The sequence below is a fragment of the Anopheles coustani genome, chromosome 3 (assembly GCF_943734705.1).
Source record: "Anopheles coustani chromosome 3, idAnoCousDA_361_x.2, whole genome shotgun sequence".
NCBI classification, from domain to species: domain Eukaryota; kingdom Metazoa; phylum Arthropoda; class Insecta; order Diptera; family Culicidae; genus Anopheles; species Anopheles coustani.
In genome coordinates, this window is record NC_071288.1 from 43,408,695 (window position 1) to 43,429,614 (window position 20,920).

At 46.2% G+C, this 20,920-nt stretch overlaps 4 protein-coding genes across 4 annotated transcripts; 3 read left to right on the forward strand and 1 right to left on the reverse strand.

The window, feature by feature from the left end:
* The first annotated feature begins 1,300 nt into the window (after positions 1 to 1,300).
* Positions 1,301 to 4,865, forward strand: LOC131261293 (protein Fer3-like). The gene is made up of 3 exons (XM_058263292.1): positions 1,301 to 1,418; positions 4,057 to 4,604; positions 4,704 to 4,865. Exons 1-3 carry the CDS (start codon positions 1,301 to 1,303, stop codon positions 4,863 to 4,865), a joined length of 828 nt encoding a protein of 275 aa, XP_058119275.1.
* A 622-nt stretch (positions 4,866 to 5,487) lies between these two features.
* On the reverse strand, positions 5,488 to 7,997 carry LOC131261294 (uncharacterized). The gene is made up of 2 exons (XM_058263293.1): positions 7,440 to 7,997; positions 5,488 to 7,340 (listed from the first exon to the last, which is right to left on the reverse strand). Exons 1-2 carry the CDS (start codon positions 7,825 to 7,827, stop codon positions 6,466 to 6,468), a joined length of 1,263 nt encoding a protein of 420 aa, XP_058119276.1. The 5' UTR covers positions 7,828 to 7,997; the 3' UTR covers positions 5,488 to 6,465.
* A 2,358-nt stretch (positions 7,998 to 10,355) lies between these two features.
* Positions 10,356 to 14,152, forward strand: LOC131260589 (uncharacterized). The gene is made up of 3 exons (XM_058262355.1): positions 10,356 to 11,060; positions 11,666 to 11,815; positions 11,926 to 14,152. The coding sequence occupies exons 1-3, from the start codon at positions 10,356 to 10,358 to the stop codon at positions 13,639 to 13,641; spliced, it is 2,571 nt and encodes an 856-aa protein (XP_058118338.1). The 3' UTR covers positions 13,642 to 14,152.
* A 635-nt stretch (positions 14,153 to 14,787) lies between these two features.
* On the forward strand, positions 14,788 to 17,495 carry LOC131261618 (uncharacterized). The gene is made up of 3 exons (XM_058263635.1): positions 14,788 to 15,483; positions 15,564 to 15,713; positions 15,780 to 17,495. Exons 1-3 carry the CDS (start codon positions 14,788 to 14,790, stop codon positions 17,493 to 17,495), a joined length of 2,562 nt encoding a protein of 853 aa, XP_058119618.1.
* Positions 17,496 to 20,920: the final 3,425 nt, after the last annotated feature.

Sequence of the window (20,920 nt, forward strand, 5' to 3'; positions counted from 1 at the left end):
CGCAACCTGTGCACCCAAGGTAATTGCTTTAAATGCAGTCATATCGTAACATGGAAAGTGTAATATGATATTTTAAAGAACATTAAAACAAACCTTGTTTGCTCCTCGACGTTTTTAAGGAATCTCGTTGGTAGACAAGTGATCGAATTCAACACCACTTTTAAGTTCTTTTTGCAACAGTTCTACTTACCAATAACCAAGAGCAAAGATTCAGTTCTTTCTTAGCACGATTTAAAACAATGTTTTTCGGTTGGGACTCATTTATTTTGTTTTCTTAAAATAATGCGTTTGTATAAAATACAACGTTTCCTAAAATGACTGGTTTTTTCTTAAGATGATACAATAAAAATAAAAATCATACTCACTGTATTAGAAGAGCAAGTTTTCAATTTTATCTGTCTTCGCTGTGTTTATGGAAATCATGAAAATCTAATTTATGAAATTTCATACGTTGTACCATCGCATATTTTGACTAGCGTGTGGTTAAAACTTACCGTTTCTCCCCCAACTGGAATGGTGTATCACAATTTCGTCCGAAGAAAATTTCCTCCTTCAGCACTTTGTTATCATCTTCGGCACTAAACTGTTCCTCACGTCTCTCCGTTGTTTGAAAAAAAGGAAATGAAAATTTGTCTCTATCTCCTTCACTTACCCGCCGAATCCATTTCCATCGTAGGCGATGGCAAACACTCGGTTGGCTGGAAAATCTCATCCCCGCGATTAGACGAAAGGCCAAAAAATGTCACGGCTGGGAGCTGGGAACCGGCCGAGGGAAAGCGCCATTCGCGCAAGCTGCTACCACCAATCGTGTCGAACTGTGCTGCTACTGCTAGCCGGGAAGGGACGAATGCCGGGAAAACTCGAGGGCAACCGGAACGCTATGCGACAGCCGAGCACAGATGCAAGGATATTAAAAATAATGCAACCAGGCACCGACGACGAAGACCCTCCCCGTCCGGTGCTCGGTTCCCGTTGGTGCTGTTCGAGTCGAGTTCTCCCTGGGGTGTCCCGATGTCACATCCTCGGCAGTCGGATCTCGACGCTCGTCCAGAACAGTTCTTCGGAGGCTGTGAAATTGTGTTGGTTGGTCACTTGCAAAAGGTGTCGAAATGGAGACCACTTGTGCCGGAGGTTCCTACGGAGAAGAGGTGTAAAGGAATCAATCAACGATACTAAAGGAAACGATTAAATTAGCGAAATTTAAGGTGCTAAAACATCATCTGTACCACATTGTGACGGGTCGATGTGAGATAAAAGTGCTCGGTATCGAAACAGCGAACGAAGCAAATCAGTGAAAGTGATGGAGCCACCGTTCCCGCCGGATGTGGCACCATTTACGCCCATTTGGGGTCAGGAAAATCCGTCGCCGATGGTGCACTATCCCGAGTTGATGGCCGGTTTTCCGTGTGCAGATTTAGGTATGGATAACTTCCAACGAAAAAAAATCGATTGGGGAGTATGGAAACAACTCAAATGCATAGTAAAGTTAACAAAAATCAAGTGCAACTTTTAGTTCTCATTTTGGAGGGTTTTCTGAACATTTTCTTTACGACCAAAATATGTTTAACTACATTTTTATGGAAATGTATTGAACAACAAAAAGATTATTTTTGTACAGTGTTTATTAGATGGAAAAAAGGTTTAAACCACCTAACAAAAAATGTTGATTGAAGCTGATTAATAAATATAATTGTTAACGAACGAAATATTGCAAAACAATATAAACCAATTTGGAGAATTTACAAAAATATAAGAGCGATTAATCGCTAATTTTTGGGCACAATTAAATGCTAAAAATCAATTAGGAATATACTGTATCTGTTAGTAGAAAAATTCCTGTGTTTTTTCCAGGTGATTTTCCCTCATAACTGATAAATTGGTTTAATTTAAAATTCTTCTTCATTCAATTAAAAAATCTTCTTTATGCACACGCGTTGGCATCATATTTTAGCTACGGACAACCAACCAGCTCAGTGTTTATAACGGTTTTTAAATCCTGTTTATAACAGTTACGTCTTGCGTTATAATTGTAAATCAGAGTTTTACAGGAATTGTAAATTAGAGAATCAGAGGATCAGAGGATTCTTCACAGAAGCAAACCACATCATCAGAAACAATAAATATGTTTTTGACGTACATCTATTTATTTGAAAATGAAAATGAGGATCTTCGAATTATAAGATTTAGAAACCAATTCTTTGCTGCCTAGTACCGCCACTACTTGTCAGGCGATTAAAAGTAATGTCACTTTTGTGTTTCTCAACTTGATTGCGACAGTAATATTATATACACATTAATTAACACATATCTGTAGAAGGTATTAAAAGTTAAAGTTGGTTCGGAAAATCTCGGTTTTAGCTGCATGGCAAAATTTCCGTTTTCTTTTCAATTTGGCTAATTGTTGGAAAAATATTTTTCCTGCCGGTAAGGCAATGCTGACATTTTCGTGGACAAATCGAATGGCACTGACTTGTATAAAATCTGCAGAAGATCTTAGTTTTTCAAACTGTAGATTACTATGAACCTATTACTATTTTGTTTAAGTTTAGGTTATGTTGGAGCATCTGTTAGTGTTGAACGTTAGAGCTTTAAGACTAATAATTCAACTATATAGAACTTTAAACATCAAAATCTGTCGACTTCTAGCAAAACATTTGACTTCAGCGGTACACAGACTGTTTTATTCAAGAACATTATTAACAATTATTTGTTTTAGTCCATATTATAAAATACGACGGGACAGTTAGGAGCTTATTTTGTTATTCAAATGGCTTGCCATGTAGATCCGGATATATTTGTTTTAAAATTATCAAATCATCCCGGGATCAATAACTAATTTCTATCTTGGGTAACCCACCGAAGGGAACAGGGTTGCGTTGTGCTTTGAGCAAACTAAACATCTTCAAACAATTGAGCTTCCGGTTAAGTTACTAGATTTTGCAACGATATTTCTCAACAAGCACTTACCTTCGCTCACGAACCAACGTGATTCGGTTACCATCGCATGGGAAGCATCTGGAATTAAACCATTCAAACTAAAAGAAAGCAGCATAATCGGTCTACCTGTGTTCCGATAAAAGGAAATGGTAATATGGCATCCAAAACGGTAGAAATCGTGAACAGAAAGCGGCAATTTGTGTTTTTTTGTGTGAACATACCGGAAAGGAACATGGTGAGCAGGTTGAGCAATTGACTCCATTTGATTCCCACCGGGTTGTGCGGGTTGGGTCGGTTGATTTCGGATAGTGTGTGTTTAACCCGGTCGTTTTGAGTTTGACGGTGGCTGTCCAGTGGATCGAGAAAGTGGTCTTGCAGTAGTTGATTTGAACATTGAGTTGACCCTGCGACGAAACGGAAAGTGTGCATGTTGATTTGCGGAGGACGGGAAGATCCTGTAGAACCAATTTGTTTGATGGCGTCATGGAAGGGCACGAAACACCACGAAGCGATCGAACGGCCACACAGGCGGAACGATCAGAACGATCGTAGTCACCGAGCAACGTAAATACACCGGAAATTAAAACACAAACTCAGCGTCGGAACGCGTTTCGGGACAGATGCGTTTTCCATGGGATATATCGTGTTTAATATGATTATACGATTATATTTTATCTACAGGCATGCATACATTTCTTCCGTTTTTTTTTTCTTATTTCCATTGTACATACATATACGGCCATATTGGTTGTGGGTGGTTGTTGCTTGCGTTTGCTTATGCGGCCAGCTATTTTTTTTTTGTATCCGTTTGTTGAAGGTTGTATACGTGCAGTGATCGCTGATCGCGAGCGCACATTCGTGGATGGGCGTTGCTTGAAGATGGCAATTGGAAAACTGAGGGAAGGATTTGAGTTGATTACCCCGGTGCGAATCGGCGAGAATATTGATTGGGAATTTGGAGTGTGCGCTACCGGCGAGTGACGGATATAATTTTGATAACCTTTGACGACGGCTGATTATTGATTTCCACGTGTTTCTTTCTCTTTTTGTACTTCTCATTTTCTTTCCACTTCACCTTGCTCCTCGCTTTTGAATTTCCCTAAATTTCCCTACCCTTAGCTATCTGGCCCCGGCAGCAGGTGGGTAGCTTCGTGAGCCAACGGCTATCGCCCCGCGGTGCCCAGCCCGCTCCGTCGAGCGGCTCGTCCAGTGCGCAGAAGAAAACGCGCCGCCGGGTCGCATCGATGGCGCAGCGGCGTGCCGCCAACATCCGCGAGCGCCGCCGGATGTTCAACCTGAACGAGGCGTTCGACAAGCTGCGCCGCAAGGTGCCGACATTCGCGTACGAGAAGCGGCTTTCGCGCATCGAAACACTGCGGCTCGCGATCACGTACATCGGCTTCATGTCGGAGCTGCTGGCCGGCACACCGACGCACGATGGCCGCTCGCCCGAGCTCTACCCCACGGTGCACCCGCACCATGCGCACCATCACCACCATCATCACCATGCCCACCCCCAGCACCACAGTGGTCACCCGCAGCAGCCGGTGGCGGCACCACACCATCCGCACCATCACCATGGCCCACTTCATCACCAACCGGCACATCACAGCCATCACGGGTCGGCGGGCACCGCTGCCCCACAATCGTCGTCGTCGTCATCGGCGGCGGCGGCCACGACGGCAACGCCAACCGGTCCGACGAACAGCTCGCACCACATGAACGCCCAGCACCAGCAGCAGCAACAACAGCAGCAGCAGCAGCAGCAACCCCTTCACCATCACCACCAACATCCGGCGCTACAGCGGGCTGCTGCGGCTGCGGCCGCCGTCGCTGCGGTGGCCGCGTCGGGCGTCGGTGTCGTCAATGGTAGCGACTACATCGCGGCATACGGGGCAGCCTCCGTACCGCAGCACCATACCGGTTGAGGGAAGAGCCCAGCGGACCAGAGGAGAAAGATTGACCTGGAGGTTTGATGGATTCGGTTGAAGAAGCGTTGAAGCGTTGATCCGGTGTTGAGTGGAGGCTTCCGGGAGGCAGGCAGGGGGATTTGCGCCAACGCACCCCCATTACCGTGTCGTCAAAAACGCACGAGTTGACGGTTATAGAGATTAAAAAAAAAAATCCTTCCGGTTACACACCGACACGCGTCTTCTTATTGTTTCCCGCCTGTGAGAGTTACGGGAATCTGGTACCTGCTTGTACTCGAGTCTATTGTTTCTCGTTTAAGTTAGCGCATTCACTGGCGCGCGCCCTGTTACTAAAAAAAACCCACCCATCCTCACTAAAGCTCGCGTTTGAGTTCCGCACACGAGAGTTCCTCATTTTGCCGTGCACTTTCTTTCCGTAAAACAGTTTCCTTTAACATCGTTTGGCATATCGAACCGTTACGGTGGTGTCGCCGTTCAACAATCTTATGTACATAACAAATCGTTGCGTATCCAAACCTATCCAATCGTTAACCCCTCTCTACCTAGCCCTACCGTCTGTGTCCTTTGCCGTGCATCCTGGCTCCTTCAACCCAATAGAAAATAATCTCTTCAGGTGCAATTTGCAACGAGACGTGGCGATGCTACCTTTCATCACATGTGTGTATGTGTGTGTGTTTGTGTTTTTTTTTTTCATTTTCTTTTTTTGTTCAGCCCTCTACAGCACACACTTTCCCTAAAGCGTACGGCACGCAAAATTTTCCCGACGAAGGGGTAAACTGTACACTCCTCTCGTTTCGGGATTAGTTTTTTCGCGCTCAAACTGGCCGTCCACTGTCATGCCTTTCTGCGCGTGTGTGTACATATAGATCCTACCAACGTCACTTTGTCCTGGCTACATGTTTCATTACAAAAAAAAAATATACGTTCCTGTGTGTATAGCTCCTCAATCCTTTCCGGCAATTCGGTTTATTTTTATCCTTAGCTATTTTTCCATAGCTTCTTAAGTTTATATACAGCTGAGACGATGTAAAACGTATCGAACGCGGGAAAAGAGATAGTAAAACCAACACGAACGAACTGTCCGGCACAACGAATAAACGATGAATAAAGATAAATGTAAATTTACGGGACAACTTCAATCGGTATCATTATGTTTTTGTTTCCAGTTTTGATTGATGTTTGTTTCCTTATTAGAACATGTCGCTTTGGATTGCGTTTACTTTCGATGGTGCTTTAATTGAGTTGTTGGATTGACTGCTGCGACTGGTGCGCGCAGGTAAGGGGTTTTTTTGGAAGTTGAATTCAATGCGAAAGTTGATAGCGCACAATCACTCCCGGCTGCGGGAGGCGTTAGGCCATTCGCGAAGGCAATCCACGTTTAAACAAGATGGTTCCTAAAATTAAGGGAAAAAAGGTAAATAAAAAACTTGACGAAACTGCCGCCGTGAGCAAATTTAAACTGTCGTTCGTAGGCGATCATAGTGTCCTGATGAAATGAAAGGTTAAAAAGTCGAAGAAAACACCTTAGTTTCGAGTGTGTGGGTGTGTGTGTGTTTGTTGATCCGTGCACGACACTCCAGCCCATGGCCTACTACTGCTACTCGGAGTCGGATGATGAGTAGCACACGCGTCGCTTCTTGCGCTTCTTGTGGTGCGTTCCCCGGCCATGGTGGCAGCACCGTTCGTGGTCGACGCTGGTCGAGGCAGCGGGAGGCGGGGAACGTTTGCGGCGATCGGCACGGGCCTCGTGTGGCTTGCTGCGACTGAAATCGACGCGCACCTTGCGTCCATCAAGCATGGTGCCATTGAGTTTGCGCTGCGCCCGCCGGGCGTCGCTCGCGTGCTTGAAGTAGATGAACGAGTAACCACGCGACACGTTCGTCTTACCGTCGTAGATGAGCTTGATGTCCTTCACCTGACCGTAGCGCGAGAACAGCTTCATCAGCTTTTTCTCCGTCGTTTCCGGGCTCATGCCGAAGATGCCCAGACAGCGGTTTTCCTCGTTCGAGCCGCACATGATGCGCTTCACCTCGGTGGCGCTCCGGTTCGATATGACCGACACAGAGGACGAGCTGCTCTCCGACGAGGAGCTCGATTCGCTCAGCAAGGGCGTCACGCGGCGCCGCTTCCGCTTCCATTTGCGGTATTCTTTGGACGAGTAGTTAAACGCATCGTCGTACGCGGTGTAGAACTGTTCGAGCTTTTCGTCCACCTCGAGCAGCATATCACGCAACAGCCGTACCTCGTTTTTGGCCGTGTCGTGTATGTCGATCTGTTGCAGGGATAGATTCCGTCGCAGCATTGCCACCCGCATCCGGTTGCCATTGAACATGTTGTTGTCCATCTCGAGGGCACGTTGCGTTTCCTCCTCGTAGTAGAATCCGACGTAGGCAGTACCATGGGTAGGTATCAGAATGCCGTATATTTTGCCGAACCTACGAAACGCTTCGTACAGCTGCCAGTCGGTTGTATCTGTAGAAACAATAGAAAGCGAATGTAATCATGGTGCTTCTGCTTCGATCGGGTGTGCTCAAAAGATCAACACTGGCTAGCGTCCCAGGCAGTACCTACCATCGCGGATGTTTCGCACTATTATCGATACGCTCATGTCGAACAACTGATCCTTTAATATCTGCATCACGATCAGCACGGAGTCGTGATAGCGCACTCGATCCCATTTCGCGGCTTCCTTCGCGTGGCGCGCGTGTCGAAAGCGGATGAAGGCAACCTTCGTGTTGATATCGGTACGGTGCTCCCCGTACCAGGCGACGCGCTCAATGCGTCCGGCGTACTTGAACAGTTCTATCAGATCAGTCAGCACCGTTTCTTTCGGCAGGTTGCCCACATAGACGATGTTCTCCACCAGCTCCTCGAACAGATGATCATTCTCGGTTGGTGGTGGCAGTAGCGAATGTGAAGTCGACGGTGCACTCAGCACGGCTGGCCATGGATCACACATTTCGTGGCCGGAAAAACCACAACCAAACACTTCTCTCGGCTTCCGGCGAGAACGGTTTACACCACTGTTTGTCCGGTTTACCTTACAAGTTTCCCGTCATAAAACACACACACGATGTGAAATGAAGCTTCTTTTTACGAAATCTATCACCAACTGTACGGTATCGCAGTTTTCCTCTCAAACAAGAGGCATCGCGGCTTTGACAATTGCTGTCATAGCGGTTTTCTGCTGTCAAGCACTGCTACTAGTGTTGGCAAAATCATGATACGGAAGATTCAAAGATTCGCTCCCTTAACGGAGGCTAATAGATTGGATCCAACTTGATGGATTCGAAATAGATTTGATTCGTTTGGAATTTGAATTAGATTTTATTCATTTGGCACTCTTTCAAACGTGATCCAAATCTATTTTAATTTGATGAGACTCGATTCAAACCCGAGGTGAGTTGAATTAGTCACGATATGATTCTATGTAGAGACAATCGGTGCTAGTACGGACATCGATTTCAGCTTACTTGCATCGGAGGAAGTCGACTATCTGACACGGTTTATAGACGGCAGCGTCTCGTGACAGGTGCTGAACTCCATACAAAAAAACTGTGTCATAATTCGCTCTAGATTTTTTCTTTGTATAGAGTTCAGTGACTGTCACGAAACGTCGCGTTTCGCGACGATGTAGTCTAGAATGAGGTGTTCTAAAGTCCCATGGAGCGACATCCAGACTACAGCGTGACATCGCCTGACAAGTGCTGCACTCCATACAAAAAAAAAACCTAGCTCGATTCGCGCGATTTCGCGCAAGGTTTTTTTTATATGGAGTGCAGCGCCTGTCAGGCGACGTCGCGCTGTAGTCTGGACGTGGTGTTAGTTTTTAAAGTTTGAGGAAACTAAAATGAATTATATTACTTTTTCTAGATATTTCAGGTTTATAATATTCAATTTTGTTAACAGAAAAAATCGGATACGACCATCAACACATTACTGTTAGATGGATTGGGACTCGGATTCGATGATCCGCATCTTCGATCATATTTGAATCGTGTGATGTGAATCTCTTGAGAGATTTGATTTTCCCACCACTACTAAATTGAAAAAAGGATATTTTGAAAACCGCGCGCTTAAAAAATATCCTTGGTTCGAATATAGCCAAATTCAACACGTGGTTCAGTGGTTGTAAAATGGAACAAATAATAAACTTACAGATAATAGCCAATGGTAATGAGGGTAAAGTTTTGGCAATATATAAAACCTATGTAAATCATCGTGACTGAGACTACTCCACTCGAGAGGGTACAATTGTGGTATTTTGAAAGTTTAGAATTCTCAGGACAGGCGAGATTATGGTAGCGACTGGCCCATGATCAGGTAAAAGCCTATTTTTATCCACAACATCCTTTGATATCTAATAAGGATAAGGAACATGACGACAGCTGTGTCAATAATAGATACTTTAATGTTCGAAAGATACACAAATGTGCTAAAGCTTAAGCTAGTTGCAGCATTTTTAACCAACTTTTCTTGGGACCTTTTATGCCGTCGTTGCGACGTTCGAAAGATACACAAAGGAGTTAAACCTTAAGCTAGTTGCAGCATTTTTAACCAGCTTTTCTTATCTTTTCTTCTTCCAGCTTGTAATGCGACGTGATTGATGGACCACTTATTAAAAACAACTTTTAGGTTTTTTTTATTGTTTAGCTCAACAAGTTTACAATCAGTGTTGAGGTAATATATTTCGAATATTTTGTTTGTTTTGCTGATAGTCACAGCGTGTTTGCCTCGCATTACTCTACTGAAATTTTTTTTTCCGCTACCGATACCGGCTCGTGCCAAAATCCTCCCGTTTTGGGCATTCATCGATAACATGGTGCGTGCCGCGAGTGTGGCGATGACGCCGCGTTAAAGATGAAAATGATCTACCGGTTGACTGATAGTTAGAGCCACGCGGCAGTTTACTATCTTATCGACTAAGTACAGCGCGAGCCTCCTGATATACACACAGGAAAAAGCCACACGACGATTGTTCGTTATGGTCCGGTCTAAGTACAGTGTATCTAGCATACGCCTAGCAAAAAGCGCCAATTTCATCAATTTGATGCGCCGCTTGTTTTTTTTGTGCGTATATTTCGGTTCAAGGTTCATCACTACGCTAAGGTTTTTATTAATGATCGTTTCATATCCCCCTAGCAGAGCGCCGCATGTAGAGTGAATAGTATTTTTAGAAATCAAATACTATCCCCCCCCGCATAGCGCCCGTTAAGTAAACACAATTGTGTCATTGTTTCGACCATGAAAACAAAAAAATGGGACATGCTTGCGAACAGTGCCTGATATTTCCATTTGCACTCCGTTCGAAAAGATAGATAACATCCCTTGCCAGGAGAAACAAATCAACATTAGCTGACCGCCGTCCGGGCCTCATCAAATTAGTTTAACGCAAGCATCCGTGAGGGACGGTTGGTTCGTCTTGGTTGTAACCCGTTGTATTTTCTATTTCGTCCGCGACGCAAATCTAATCTCTCAAACGTAGACATGGCGTCATCTAAGCCCGTCACCATTCCCGAGTGGATGACGAACGAGTTCTTTCGGGATGCTGTGGCCAAAAAGTTTGACGTGCCCGAAACGGCGCTCACCGTCGACGAGCTGGACGTACGTCCGGCGACGGAATCCGGAGACAATTTCGTGTCGGTCATGTACCGGGTTCGCGTTACCGTCCGTTTGACTTCAACAGTGGAACCGACGAAGCAACACCGTACCGCGTCGCTCATCGTGAAAGCGCTTCCCAGTATGGGACTGTCGGAGGAAATGATCATGTCGATGAATGTGTTTCCCAAGGAGACGGCCATGTACACCGAGATGCTGCCGGCGTTCGAGCGGCTGTACCGGGAGCGTGGCGTGGAGGTTGCCTTCGGTCCGCGCTGTCTGAAGCACTGCACCGACCCGACGGACATTATCGTGATGGAAGACCTGCAGGATCGCGACTTTCGCATGGCCAACCGGCGCGATGGGCTCGACCTGGAGCACTGCCAGACCCTGCTGAGACGGTTAGCTCAGTTCCATGCGGCTTCGGCGGTGCTGCACGAGAAGAATGGACCGTTCGACGACAAGTTCAAGGACGGAATGTACGCCGAGAAGAATCGCAAAATGTTCGAACAATTTCAAGAGATGCACGATGTGTTCATGTACGAAACGATGTGCAATTGGCCAGGAAAGGGCAAGTTTTATGCGGAACTGATGGTGAGTTTAAGTGAGACTATAGTTCAATGTTAAAACATGTTTTCCTTATTCACATCAATTATCTAACGCGCATCCACTTTTCCTTATACTGCTTCTTGGCGTAACAAACTTGTTGGTCATGCCTGCCTCGTTAAGGGCTTACGAGACTTTTTACACTATGTGTACGTGGATAATCAGTACTCTCGTACAAGGGAGGGTCCGATCTCGGATGGAATTCGAACCCACGCCGTCAAGGTGGTGAACCCCGGCGCTCATGGACGGATTTTCTATCGCTACCGCTACTGGCGCTACCGCTCGGCTGTCGCGGACCCCCATTCCTTATAATGAATTTTTAAAAGTAACTGATCCTTTAATAGTCTAGAAAATTTATTAAGAAAATGGTAACCTTTTCAAATCTTTACCCTATACACATGGTGGATAAGGAATGGATGCCATTAAGATCTTTGCTAGAAAAGCTGTTAAAAAAAATCCTCAAAAAAATAGAAAAATTACCGATTCGAGTAGATAGTTTAGTTTATTATCTTATCAGTGTAATTAAATTATTTTTCTTACTTTTTATCGTCATACCAATATGTATGACTAATTTTGTATTCCTCACTCCACAGAGACACTGGGGGATGGACATGTTCGACGCACTGCTACGTATCGCCAAACCCGATCCTAACAAATTCAATGTCTTGAACCATGGAGACATGTGGTGCAATAACATGATGTTCCAGTACACCGACGATAAAAAGATCCGGGAAATCACCCTCGTAAGTATCGTCTGTTGCTACGAATAGCTTGCTGCTAGTTTGGGTCAACAGATTACCGAATAGGTCAAGGCGTAGCAACGGGCAACTATAAAGTAATTTGTCGATTTCAGGTTGACTTCCAGATGAGCATGTGGTGCTCGCCAGTAATTGACCTTAACTATTTCCTATTCTCGTCGGTGCGCGCCGATTTGAAGCTGCGCGAGCTAGACTACTTGATTAGCTACTACCATCGTCATCTGAGCGACAGCCTGACGCTGCTCGGCTTTGGCGGCGTGCGCCCGACGCTGCAGGAACTCCACTCGGACTTCATCGACCGGCAGTTGTACGGGCTGTCGACGGCGTTTTCCATACTGCCCATCTGCCTGATGGAGAAAACCGAGGACGCGTCCATCGATCTGATGCTCGATCAGGGCGACGCCGGGACGGCGTTCAAGAAGAAAATGTACAACAATCCGACGTTCGTCGAGCAGATGGGAGTACTGATGGAGCACTTCCACGATACGGGCGCGTTCGATATTACCGGCCTTGGGGTGCAGCGTCCGGCGGAGATCGAGTGCGTTGGCAAGCTGGACCTGCCACTGTGGCTCGATCGAAGGTTTTTCGAGGACGTCGTGCAGTCCAAACTGGGAGCGTGTGCGGCCAACGAGCGTACGATTCGCGGCGTCCGGTTGGAGCTGGCCACGAAAAAGGGAGACAATTATGCGTCGGTGCTTTACCGTGCCAGAGTGGAGGTGCAAAACCGTCGCACGGGCGTCATCGAAAACTTCTCGACCGTCGTCAAGGCACCACCGAAGGGTGCGTTGGCGCAGCATATGTCCTACCTTCAGTACTCGGTGCGCGAGGTTCAGATGTACAAGCTGTACCTGCCAGCGTTCGAGCAGCTCTACCGGGAACGGGGAGTTGAAGTGCACTTCGGTCCGCGGTGCTTTAAGGTGTGCGAAAAACTCCCGGCCGATGTGCTGGTGTTGGACGACCTGACCTACGAAGACGGTAGCCGTATGGCGGATCGCCGCGCGGGACTAGACCAGAGCCATACCGAGCTTGCACTGGAGCTGTTGGCGCAATACCATGCCGCGTCCGCGGTTTATGTGGAGCAGGGCAACACCCTGTCGGAAGAGTTCGTCGCACCGAAAGTGATCGAAAACATGGACCGAATGGGCAAGGAACTGTTCCAGCCGATGCTGGACAACCTGATCGGTTACATGGCGGAATGGGACTGGGCAGCGGAGTACCATGCCGATCTGCAGGCACTAGCCAAAGATGTATTCAGTGTGCTGGTCAAGATCATCAGTCCACGGGAAGGTCGGTTCTGTGTGCTCAACCATGGCGATCTGTGGGTCAACAACATGTTGTTCAGCTATGGCACTGGTTCGAACGCAAACCGTGCGACCGGCGTCACCCTGGTCGATTTCCAGATGTGCTGCTGGGCCTCACCGGTGATCGATCTGCACAGCTTTCTATTCACCTCCGTGTGTCCGGAGCTGAGGCTGGCGAAGCTGAACTACTTCGTGCGCTACTACCAGGAGAAGCTGGTGGACAATCTCTTGCTGCTCGGCTACCGGCGCCCCTTACCGACGTTGCAGCAGCTTCATGTAGATTTCAACGATGCTCTTCTGTACGGGTTAACGATAGTGTTGGTCGGGCTACCATTCCTATTAGTTCCGGATGCGGTTGATGCATCGCATGATACGGACATCGGCAGCAACACCGAAGCGGGGCAACGATTTCAAAAGCTTCTTTTAGATAACGATGACTTGAGGGAGCAACTAAAGATGCTGCTTCCCTTCTTCCGCAATCGTGGCATTCTTCACCACAAGAGTACCTGAGGAGGGGTAGGAGTTCCTCCCTCCTCGACATGACGACATATAAACAACAGAGTCACAAATAAACACCAACCGTACGCTACGAACAACCGAGTATTTGCTTGGCACACGTTCCCAAACGTCGAATTTACGCATCGATCTAACACGCGTCAGCATGACTGTCCAGTTTTAAGCCATTCATGTGCCCCATTGAGTCAATTCGCTCTATGATTTGAGTTGAGACGCGAAGAAAAAACGATTGAAAATCGTAAATAATTTACCATGCGGACCTACAGCCGCCCGGTTTGAGGAAATATGTTAATGGGTTAAAACATTCCTTATATAGCTATCGCAGGCACACGCAAAGCATAAGCACCTTATCATTATGGTGGTTATTATCACAGAAAGAGATTTAATTTGACCATAGAAGGACATGGCACGCGATCCTTGTACGTGGTCGGGGCGATAAGCGAAGAGCGTGGTTTCAATATCGGTCAAAATTGTCTAAGACTGTGGTAGTTCCAAGTAATGAAGCTACCCGGGATGGTGTGAGGAAGCCTATAATAATCTAGCAGATAATAAAGATCACGTCATAAAATCAATTCCACTAGTGTGAGATGGATTGCATTTCTTTAATAAATATTTTTCAAAATTTCAGAAATATTTAAAACCATAAATATTTAAAACCAAAACCATAATCAAGAACTCATTTATCATTGTTCTCAAAATGAAATAATGTATATTTTTGTTTTCATTTTAAGTAGTTAATATATTTAAACAACTGTAATTTTTACATATGACAAGAAAGAAAACAGATTAAATTTTTATTTAAAAAATCAAATTCACAAATTGAAATTCATATGACACCAAGCAGCCAACATTGAATTTCCAGTGTTCACTACACTGTTTACAAATAAGATCCATCTAACGTCGATCGTTTTCTTGACTGATCGCAACACAATCAGTCTCCATGGTAAGAACGGTAAAGTGTTTATCTTCAAATATATTTGGCCGGGGAGTCCGCGGTCCCATCAGTTTTTGTTCCGCGGTTGCGGTGATCACATCGAACAAGAGTTTTTGCTACTCCGAAACCGCGCATTCAATTATCGCTTGGTGGACACCAAAAAAAGTCATAACCCGAACCGACCCATTCATCGAGTAAACATAACGATGGCTACACCTCCCAAGGCCACCGTCCCGGAGTGGATGACGAAAGAGTTTTTCGTGGATGCGATTGCAGCGAAGTTGACGCTCCCGGTGACCGATTTTACGATAGCCGATCTGGACGTGCGACCTGCGACGGAAGCTGGCGACAACTATGCGTCGGTATTGTACCGCGTTGCGGTGTCAGTGCAGGTGCACGGTTCCGAAGGCTACACCACCGTGTCGCTAATCGTGAAGGCCCTGCCTAAACTCGGCCTCTCAGATGAGTTGATCCAGCAGATGAACCTGTTCCCGAAGGAGATGACGATGTACGGGAAGGTGCTGCCGAGCCTGGAACAACTGTACCATCAACGTGGCCGAACGGATGTGCTGTTTGGACCTCGCTGCCTGAAACACGGCACCGAACCGACCGACGTGATCGTAATGGAAGACATGCGGGATCGCGACTTCCGCATGGCGAATCGGCGCCAGGGTATGGATATGGACCATACGCTAACGGTGTTGAGATGCATGGCGCAGTTCCATGCTGCGTCGGTGGTTTACTATGGCCAGCGAGGGCCTTCGGAGCAAAGGCTAATAGAGGGCATGTTTGCGGAGAAGGGACGCAAGATGCACGAGCAGTTTCAGGCGCAGCAGACTGCCTTTTTGTACAAGGTGATAAGCGGCTGGTCGGAGAAGGGCAAGTTCTTTGCCGACGTAATGGTATGTTAATGTTTGGGCGTTTGTACTTCCAAAGTATCGGATATAGATATTTCAATATTTAATTTTTCCCCACGATTTAGAAACATTGGGGCATGGATATGTTCGATGCGATGCTTAAAGTTACGCGCGCCGATCCTCAAAAATTCAATGTATTAAACCACGGTGATATGTGGTGTAATAACATCATGTTTCACTACACCCCCGACAATGGCGTTGATCAAATCGTGTTGGTAAGTGTGTCATTAATCAAAAAATGAATTCCTGATAACAACGCACCCGTCATGATTTTCACCCAGATCGACTATCAGATAAGCTTTTGGTCTTCCCCGGCGATCGATTTGCTGTACTTCTTGATGACCTCCGTCAATAGTGATCTTCGCCTTCCCCAGTTGGATTATTTTATTCGCTACTACCACGAACAACTGATGGAAAACCTCAACTTCCTGGATTACACCGAAAAGCGGCCTACGCTAAAGGAGCTACACTCGGACGTCATCGGTCACGGATTGTTTGGCTTCGTGATAGCTTTGACCCTCCTACCGGTGGTGCTGCTGGAGAAAACCGACGATGCGTCGATGGATCTGATGCTCGATATGGGAGAAGCCGGTGCCAACTTCAAACTGAAGCTGTACAACAACCCGGAGTATGTGCGACAAATGACGCAGATTATGGAGCATTTCTACAATTTGGGTGCGTTTGACATCCTGGAGCTGGGAGTGCAACGTGCGGCAGGGATCGATTGCGACCCACAATTGCAGCTGCCACTGTGGCTGGACAGGGAATTCGTCGAGCACGTGGTGCAGCAGAAGTTTGGCAACGACGCCGTGGAGAAACGCACCGTACGAGGGGCGTACGTGAAGAACGCTGCGAAGAAGGGCGACAATTATGCGGCCGCTCTGTACTCCGTAAAGGTGGATATGCTCCGAGCCAGTACAGCTACAGAGGAGACCCTTTCGCTCATCGTAAAAGCTCCGCCGAAGGGAAATGCCGCTGCCTATTCGCTGGATAAGGATATGTACGTGAGGGAACGGTATCTCTACGAAACGCTGATCCCAGCTTTTGAGGCATTGTACCGGGCTAAGGGAAGCACGGTAAAACTAGCGGCAAATTATTACAAGCCGCCCAACGGGTTGCCGGTGGAGGTGATTGTTATGGAGGACCTCACGGTGAGTGGATACCGGTTGGCGAACCGGCAGGAAGGCTTGGACAGAGCTCACACCGAGGCCGCACTCGAGCATTTGGCAAAATTTCATGCGGCGTCAGCCGTCTACTGTGAGAGTGGTCCGCCACTTCCGGCGATACTTACCGAGTCGTACAGCGATTATCAGATGGCCGAAAAAACTGACAAGTTGTTCGAGCACTCACTAGACAGCCTTTTCGAATACATGAACGGGTGGGACTTTGCTGAAGAGTATGCCGAAGATTTGGAGCGGGTTTCACGGCACATTTATCGGCTTCTTGTCAATACATGGACCGTCAATTCCAATGGATTCAACGTGCTGAACCATGGCGATGCCTGGATGAACAACATACTGTTTTCCTATGATAGCGACACCGTTGCACAGGTGGCCCTGGTTGACTATCAGTTCCCGACCTGGGGCTCACCGGTCTTCGATGTGATCCAGCTGTTGTTCTCTTCAGTTAGTCAAAGCCTGAAGCTATCAGAGCAGGCAGCGTTTGTACGATTCTACCAGAAAGAACTGGTGCAAAGCTTGCGTCTTCTTGGATACACCAAACCGATGCCGACGTTGCAAGGGTTGCAAATCGCCTTCAACGATCGACTTCTGGCGGCCATCAAAGCTACCGTGATCGACCTACCGTACGTCTTGGCCGATCCCAGCGAGGACGCGTCGGTGGAGGCTGCTGTCGCACAAACGGAGGCTGGACGCCAGTTCCAGAAGCTACTGTACGACAACGACCGGTACAAGGAGCAGATGAAAATGCTGCTACCGTACTTTAAGAACCGTGGTCTACTGACACCAGATGCCGCTTCTATCATTCGAAGTGAATAATTATGTTTCGAAATTTTAAAACATTTTGCTAGCATTGATAGTTCCAATTAGATTTCTTTCATATACTCAAGTTAAATTTTAAAATAAATTATTAACCTTCATAAATTAAAATGTGTCTAGTAGTATTCCACAAATTGGCTTCCTTTCATACCTCGTTATGGTCAGTCAGGTTGTAAAATAGTCCCATCTGGAACAACGTTCGAACACTACAAACGACTGAGGAAACAGCAAATCCTGCTCTTCAAGAGCAAGAAGCGTCGCATCGAGCAGTTGGACGAACAACTGATGGTGCAGCTTCCTCAATTAGTGGAAACTCTCCCATTCTACAGGATGTTGAAGAAGACACGAGGCGGCTTCACGCCAAACATCCCAATGTGTCCAAACGAGGACGGTAGCATTCTTACGGACGAACGAGAGGTGATCGAAAGGTGAAAGGGCTACTTCACGGACACCTAAACGGAGCGGAATTAGGGGAGTCCTGCAACGACGCAAGGAGAAGCGAGCAGCATATTAGCCAGGAGGTAGATGACGATGTGCCCCCACCATCCTTGGGCGAAGTTACTAGTGCCATCAAGCAGCTGAAACTGAACAAAGCAGCTGGCAGCGATGGGCTGGTGGCCGAATTATTAAAGATGGGTTCGGTAGAGCTTGCCGTCAGTATGCACCAGCTAATTGTGAAAATCTGGGAGCAGAAAAGGACACCGGAAGACTGGAATCTGGATGTTATCCACCCAGTGTACGAGAAGGGTGACAGAATGGACTGTGATAACTTTCGAGCCATCACTGCAATCTTCGCCACAGTCGCAATATTCGAGCCAATGGTGCCTACAAAATCCTATCCCAGATACTCTTCTGCAGACTGCGCGCCCCTTGCTACAGATTTCGTTGAAAGCTACCAAGCTGGATTTGTTGGAGGCAAATTCACCATCGACCAGATCTTTATTCTATGGCAGATCCTCCAGATCTTCAAGGCGGCCTTCGATACCATAGACACCCGCTTTCGCGGAAGCCGTCAACCTCATCGGGCGGAACACTAGTACGGTGTGCGAGGCATACAGTCGACTGAAACTCTCGTACAGGGGAGGGTACGGCCTTGGTTGGGATAGTGACAGAGCCAGGCTGGAGAGCAGTGTATCAGTGGACGGCCGAGAACTTGAGGTAGTAGAGGAGTTCTGTTACCTCGGCACTGTCGCAGTTCCGGACAACAACGTAAGCTGCGAAATCCTGAGGCGCATTGTTCAAGGGAATCAGGCCCACTATGGGCTCCACAAGCTCCTGAGATCCAAATGGTCCAGTCTATCTTTGGTGGTGCGTGTGCGCAAAGCATGTGGAGGAGAAGGATAAACCACGAGTTAGCTGAGCTATATGGGGTGCCGGGCATCCTGACGTCAAGTCATCGTCATGGCAACGGATTCCGACAGGGTAAGTAAAATAAGCACTCCATGCTTTTGTACCTGCTTGAACAGCTCGTCGTATGATCACATTTCCGTGGCAGTTGAGATCAAAACGTACAAGATATCCGAAGCAAAACAGCCATAGAATGCTGTTTGGAAGTCAAGCAACAGGCACACGAGCACATAAGTTAATAGTTTTGATTGTTTGTTCCCCATATGTGCGCTCAAATGTAGTTCACTAACGAACAGAACACCATCCTCCCGAAACATGATTTGGCATGGCCATAGATCATCATGACTTAAAACGTTAAAATTCGCGAAATCCTTAAGCAGCACTCGGCAGCATTCACTCAGCAAGTGGCCATCGATTTGTTTCTGAAAACGAAAAACATTGTGTGACTGCAAGAAAAAGTTAACTTCCCACCACTTACGAAAGGCGTGACATATTCCTCTGGCAGACCTCGTTCATGTAGATTTTGTACGAAGGCGCTGTAAAGAACTTCGTAGTGTCTTCCTATTACTCCAATTGTAGATGAGGCACGAGAAGCATGGTCGTGTCAACGTCCCAGCGTGAGAGGATGGAGAACGAGGCAGATCGATGATCTATTATATATATATTATATGCCGCCGAGAAAGTCGTTCTTTTTGGATTGTGCCACCGCCGAGGAAGAACGAGATAAATTTTAACACCACTACGTTAAGACACAGTGTTCAGAATTTCCGTTCTTACAAATAAGTAGTTGAAACTTATTAAGTGTACCAATAAGACCCAGTTTTTTTAACAGGCACTGAAAAATTCCACCGTGTGCTAACTAGAAGCGTTCATCGTGGCGCGTTTAGGACACTGAACACATACAACAAACTAAAGCTAGGGTCTCGACTGGGCAGGGGTATGCTTTATGCTGTTGCTTTTTTTAACCTCACGGAAAGATAAGCAGCACTTGTCCGATAATGCGGCGTTCGTCAGTCACAATAACCTAGCTTCAATGTTACTGAGTAGTGTTGTGCCTTATGAATCTTTAGGCGAGATTCATTCATATAAATCTTTCGCCTGAGATTCAAATTAATTCATTAATTTTTTGAGATTCAAATCTTAAAACATTGCTGAATCTTGAAAACATCAATGATTCTTCATGAATCTTTCATTAAACTTACACGAATCTTTATGATTAGTTGGTGTGGATTATGCCTCGAAAAAAAGGTGTCTCTCTTCCCATTTTATGGGATTTTCTGTTTTGTTCTTCAAAATTAATGAATCTGTGGGATTCGTGAATCTTTCATTAAAAGATTCCTGAATCTCGAAAACGAAGCAAAGAGTCTTTCAGAATCTCGAATTTTAATCGGAATTACACAACTCTACTTGGCACGCGTTATCAAATGTCGAATTTACGCATCGATCTAACATGTGTCAGCATGACTGTCCAGTTTTCAGCCATTCATGTGTCCCATTGAGTCGATGCGCGCTATGTTTTGAATTGAAACGCGAAAAAAAAGATTGAAAATCGTAAATAATTTACCATGCGGACCTAGAGCCGCCCGGTTAGAGGAACCATGTTGATAGGTTAAAAAATTCCTTATATAGCTATGTCAGACACAAACAAGGCATGAGCACCTTATCGTTACGGTGGTTATTATCACAGAAATAGATTTAACTTTACCATAGAAGGATATATCACGCGATTTTTGTACGTGACCGGGCCGATAAGCGAAGAGCGACATGCCTTCAATATCGGTCAAAGTTGCGCAAGAATGTGGTAGTTCCAAGCAATGACGCTAACCGGGATGGCGTGGGGAATCCAATAATAATGCAGCAGATAACAACGAACACGTCATAAAATCAATCCCACCAGTATGAGATAGTATGTATTTCTTAAATAAATATTTTTAAAAATTCAGAAATATTTAAGGCAGAACTAATAGCCAACTTTCGCTAATCTTTTGTATTATAAGCAAGAACTCTCAAAATGATATATTGTATACTTTTTCAATTTACGTAATTGATATTTTTAAACAACTCTAACTTATTAACGT

What these genes read in the sequence shown, in the direction of transcription:
- LOC131261294 (XM_058263293.1), bottom strand. Translation starts at nt 7,827, where the DNA reads ATGTGTGATCCATGGCCAGCCGTGCTGAGTGCACCGTCGACTTCACAT. An exon ending in AGTGCGAAACATCCGCGATG is followed by an intron (nt 7,341 to 7,439) that starts GTAGGTACTGCC and finishes TTGTTTCTACAG; the next exon opens with ATACAACCGACTGGCAGCTG.
- LOC131260589 (XM_058262355.1), top strand. Translation starts at nt 10,356, where the DNA reads ATGGCGTCATCTAAGCCCGTCACCATTCCCGAGTGGATGACGAACGAG. An exon ending in AGTTTTATGCGGAACTGATG is followed by an intron (nt 11,061 to 11,665) that starts GTGAGTTTAAGT and finishes CTCACTCCACAG; the next exon opens with AGACACTGGGGGATGGACAT. An exon ending in AGATCCGGGAAATCACCCTC is followed by an intron (nt 11,816 to 11,925) that starts GTAAGTATCGTC and finishes TGTCGATTTCAG; the next exon opens with GTTGACTTCCAGATGAGCAT.
- LOC131261293 (XM_058263292.1), top strand. Translation starts at nt 1,301, where the DNA reads ATGGAGCCACCGTTCCCGCCGGATGTGGCACCATTTACGCCCATTTGG. An exon ending in TTTTCCGTGTGCAGATTTAG is followed by an intron (nt 1,419 to 4,056) that starts GTATGGATAACT and finishes CCCTACCCTTAG; the next exon opens with CTATCTGGCCCCGGCAGCAG. An exon ending in CGTCGTCGTCGTCATCGGCG is followed by an intron (nt 4,605 to 4,703) that starts GCGGCGGCCACG and finishes CAGCAGCAGCAG; the next exon opens with CAACCCCTTCACCATCACCA.
- LOC131261618 (XM_058263635.1), top strand. Translation starts at nt 14,788, where the DNA reads ATGGCTACACCTCCCAAGGCCACCGTCCCGGAGTGGATGACGAAAGAG. An exon ending in AGTTCTTTGCCGACGTAATG is followed by an intron (nt 15,484 to 15,563) that starts GTATGTTAATGT and finishes CCCACGATTTAG; the next exon opens with AAACATTGGGGCATGGATAT. An exon ending in GCGTTGATCAAATCGTGTTG is followed by an intron (nt 15,714 to 15,779) that starts GTAAGTGTGTCA and finishes ATTTTCACCCAG; the next exon opens with ATCGACTATCAGATAAGCTT.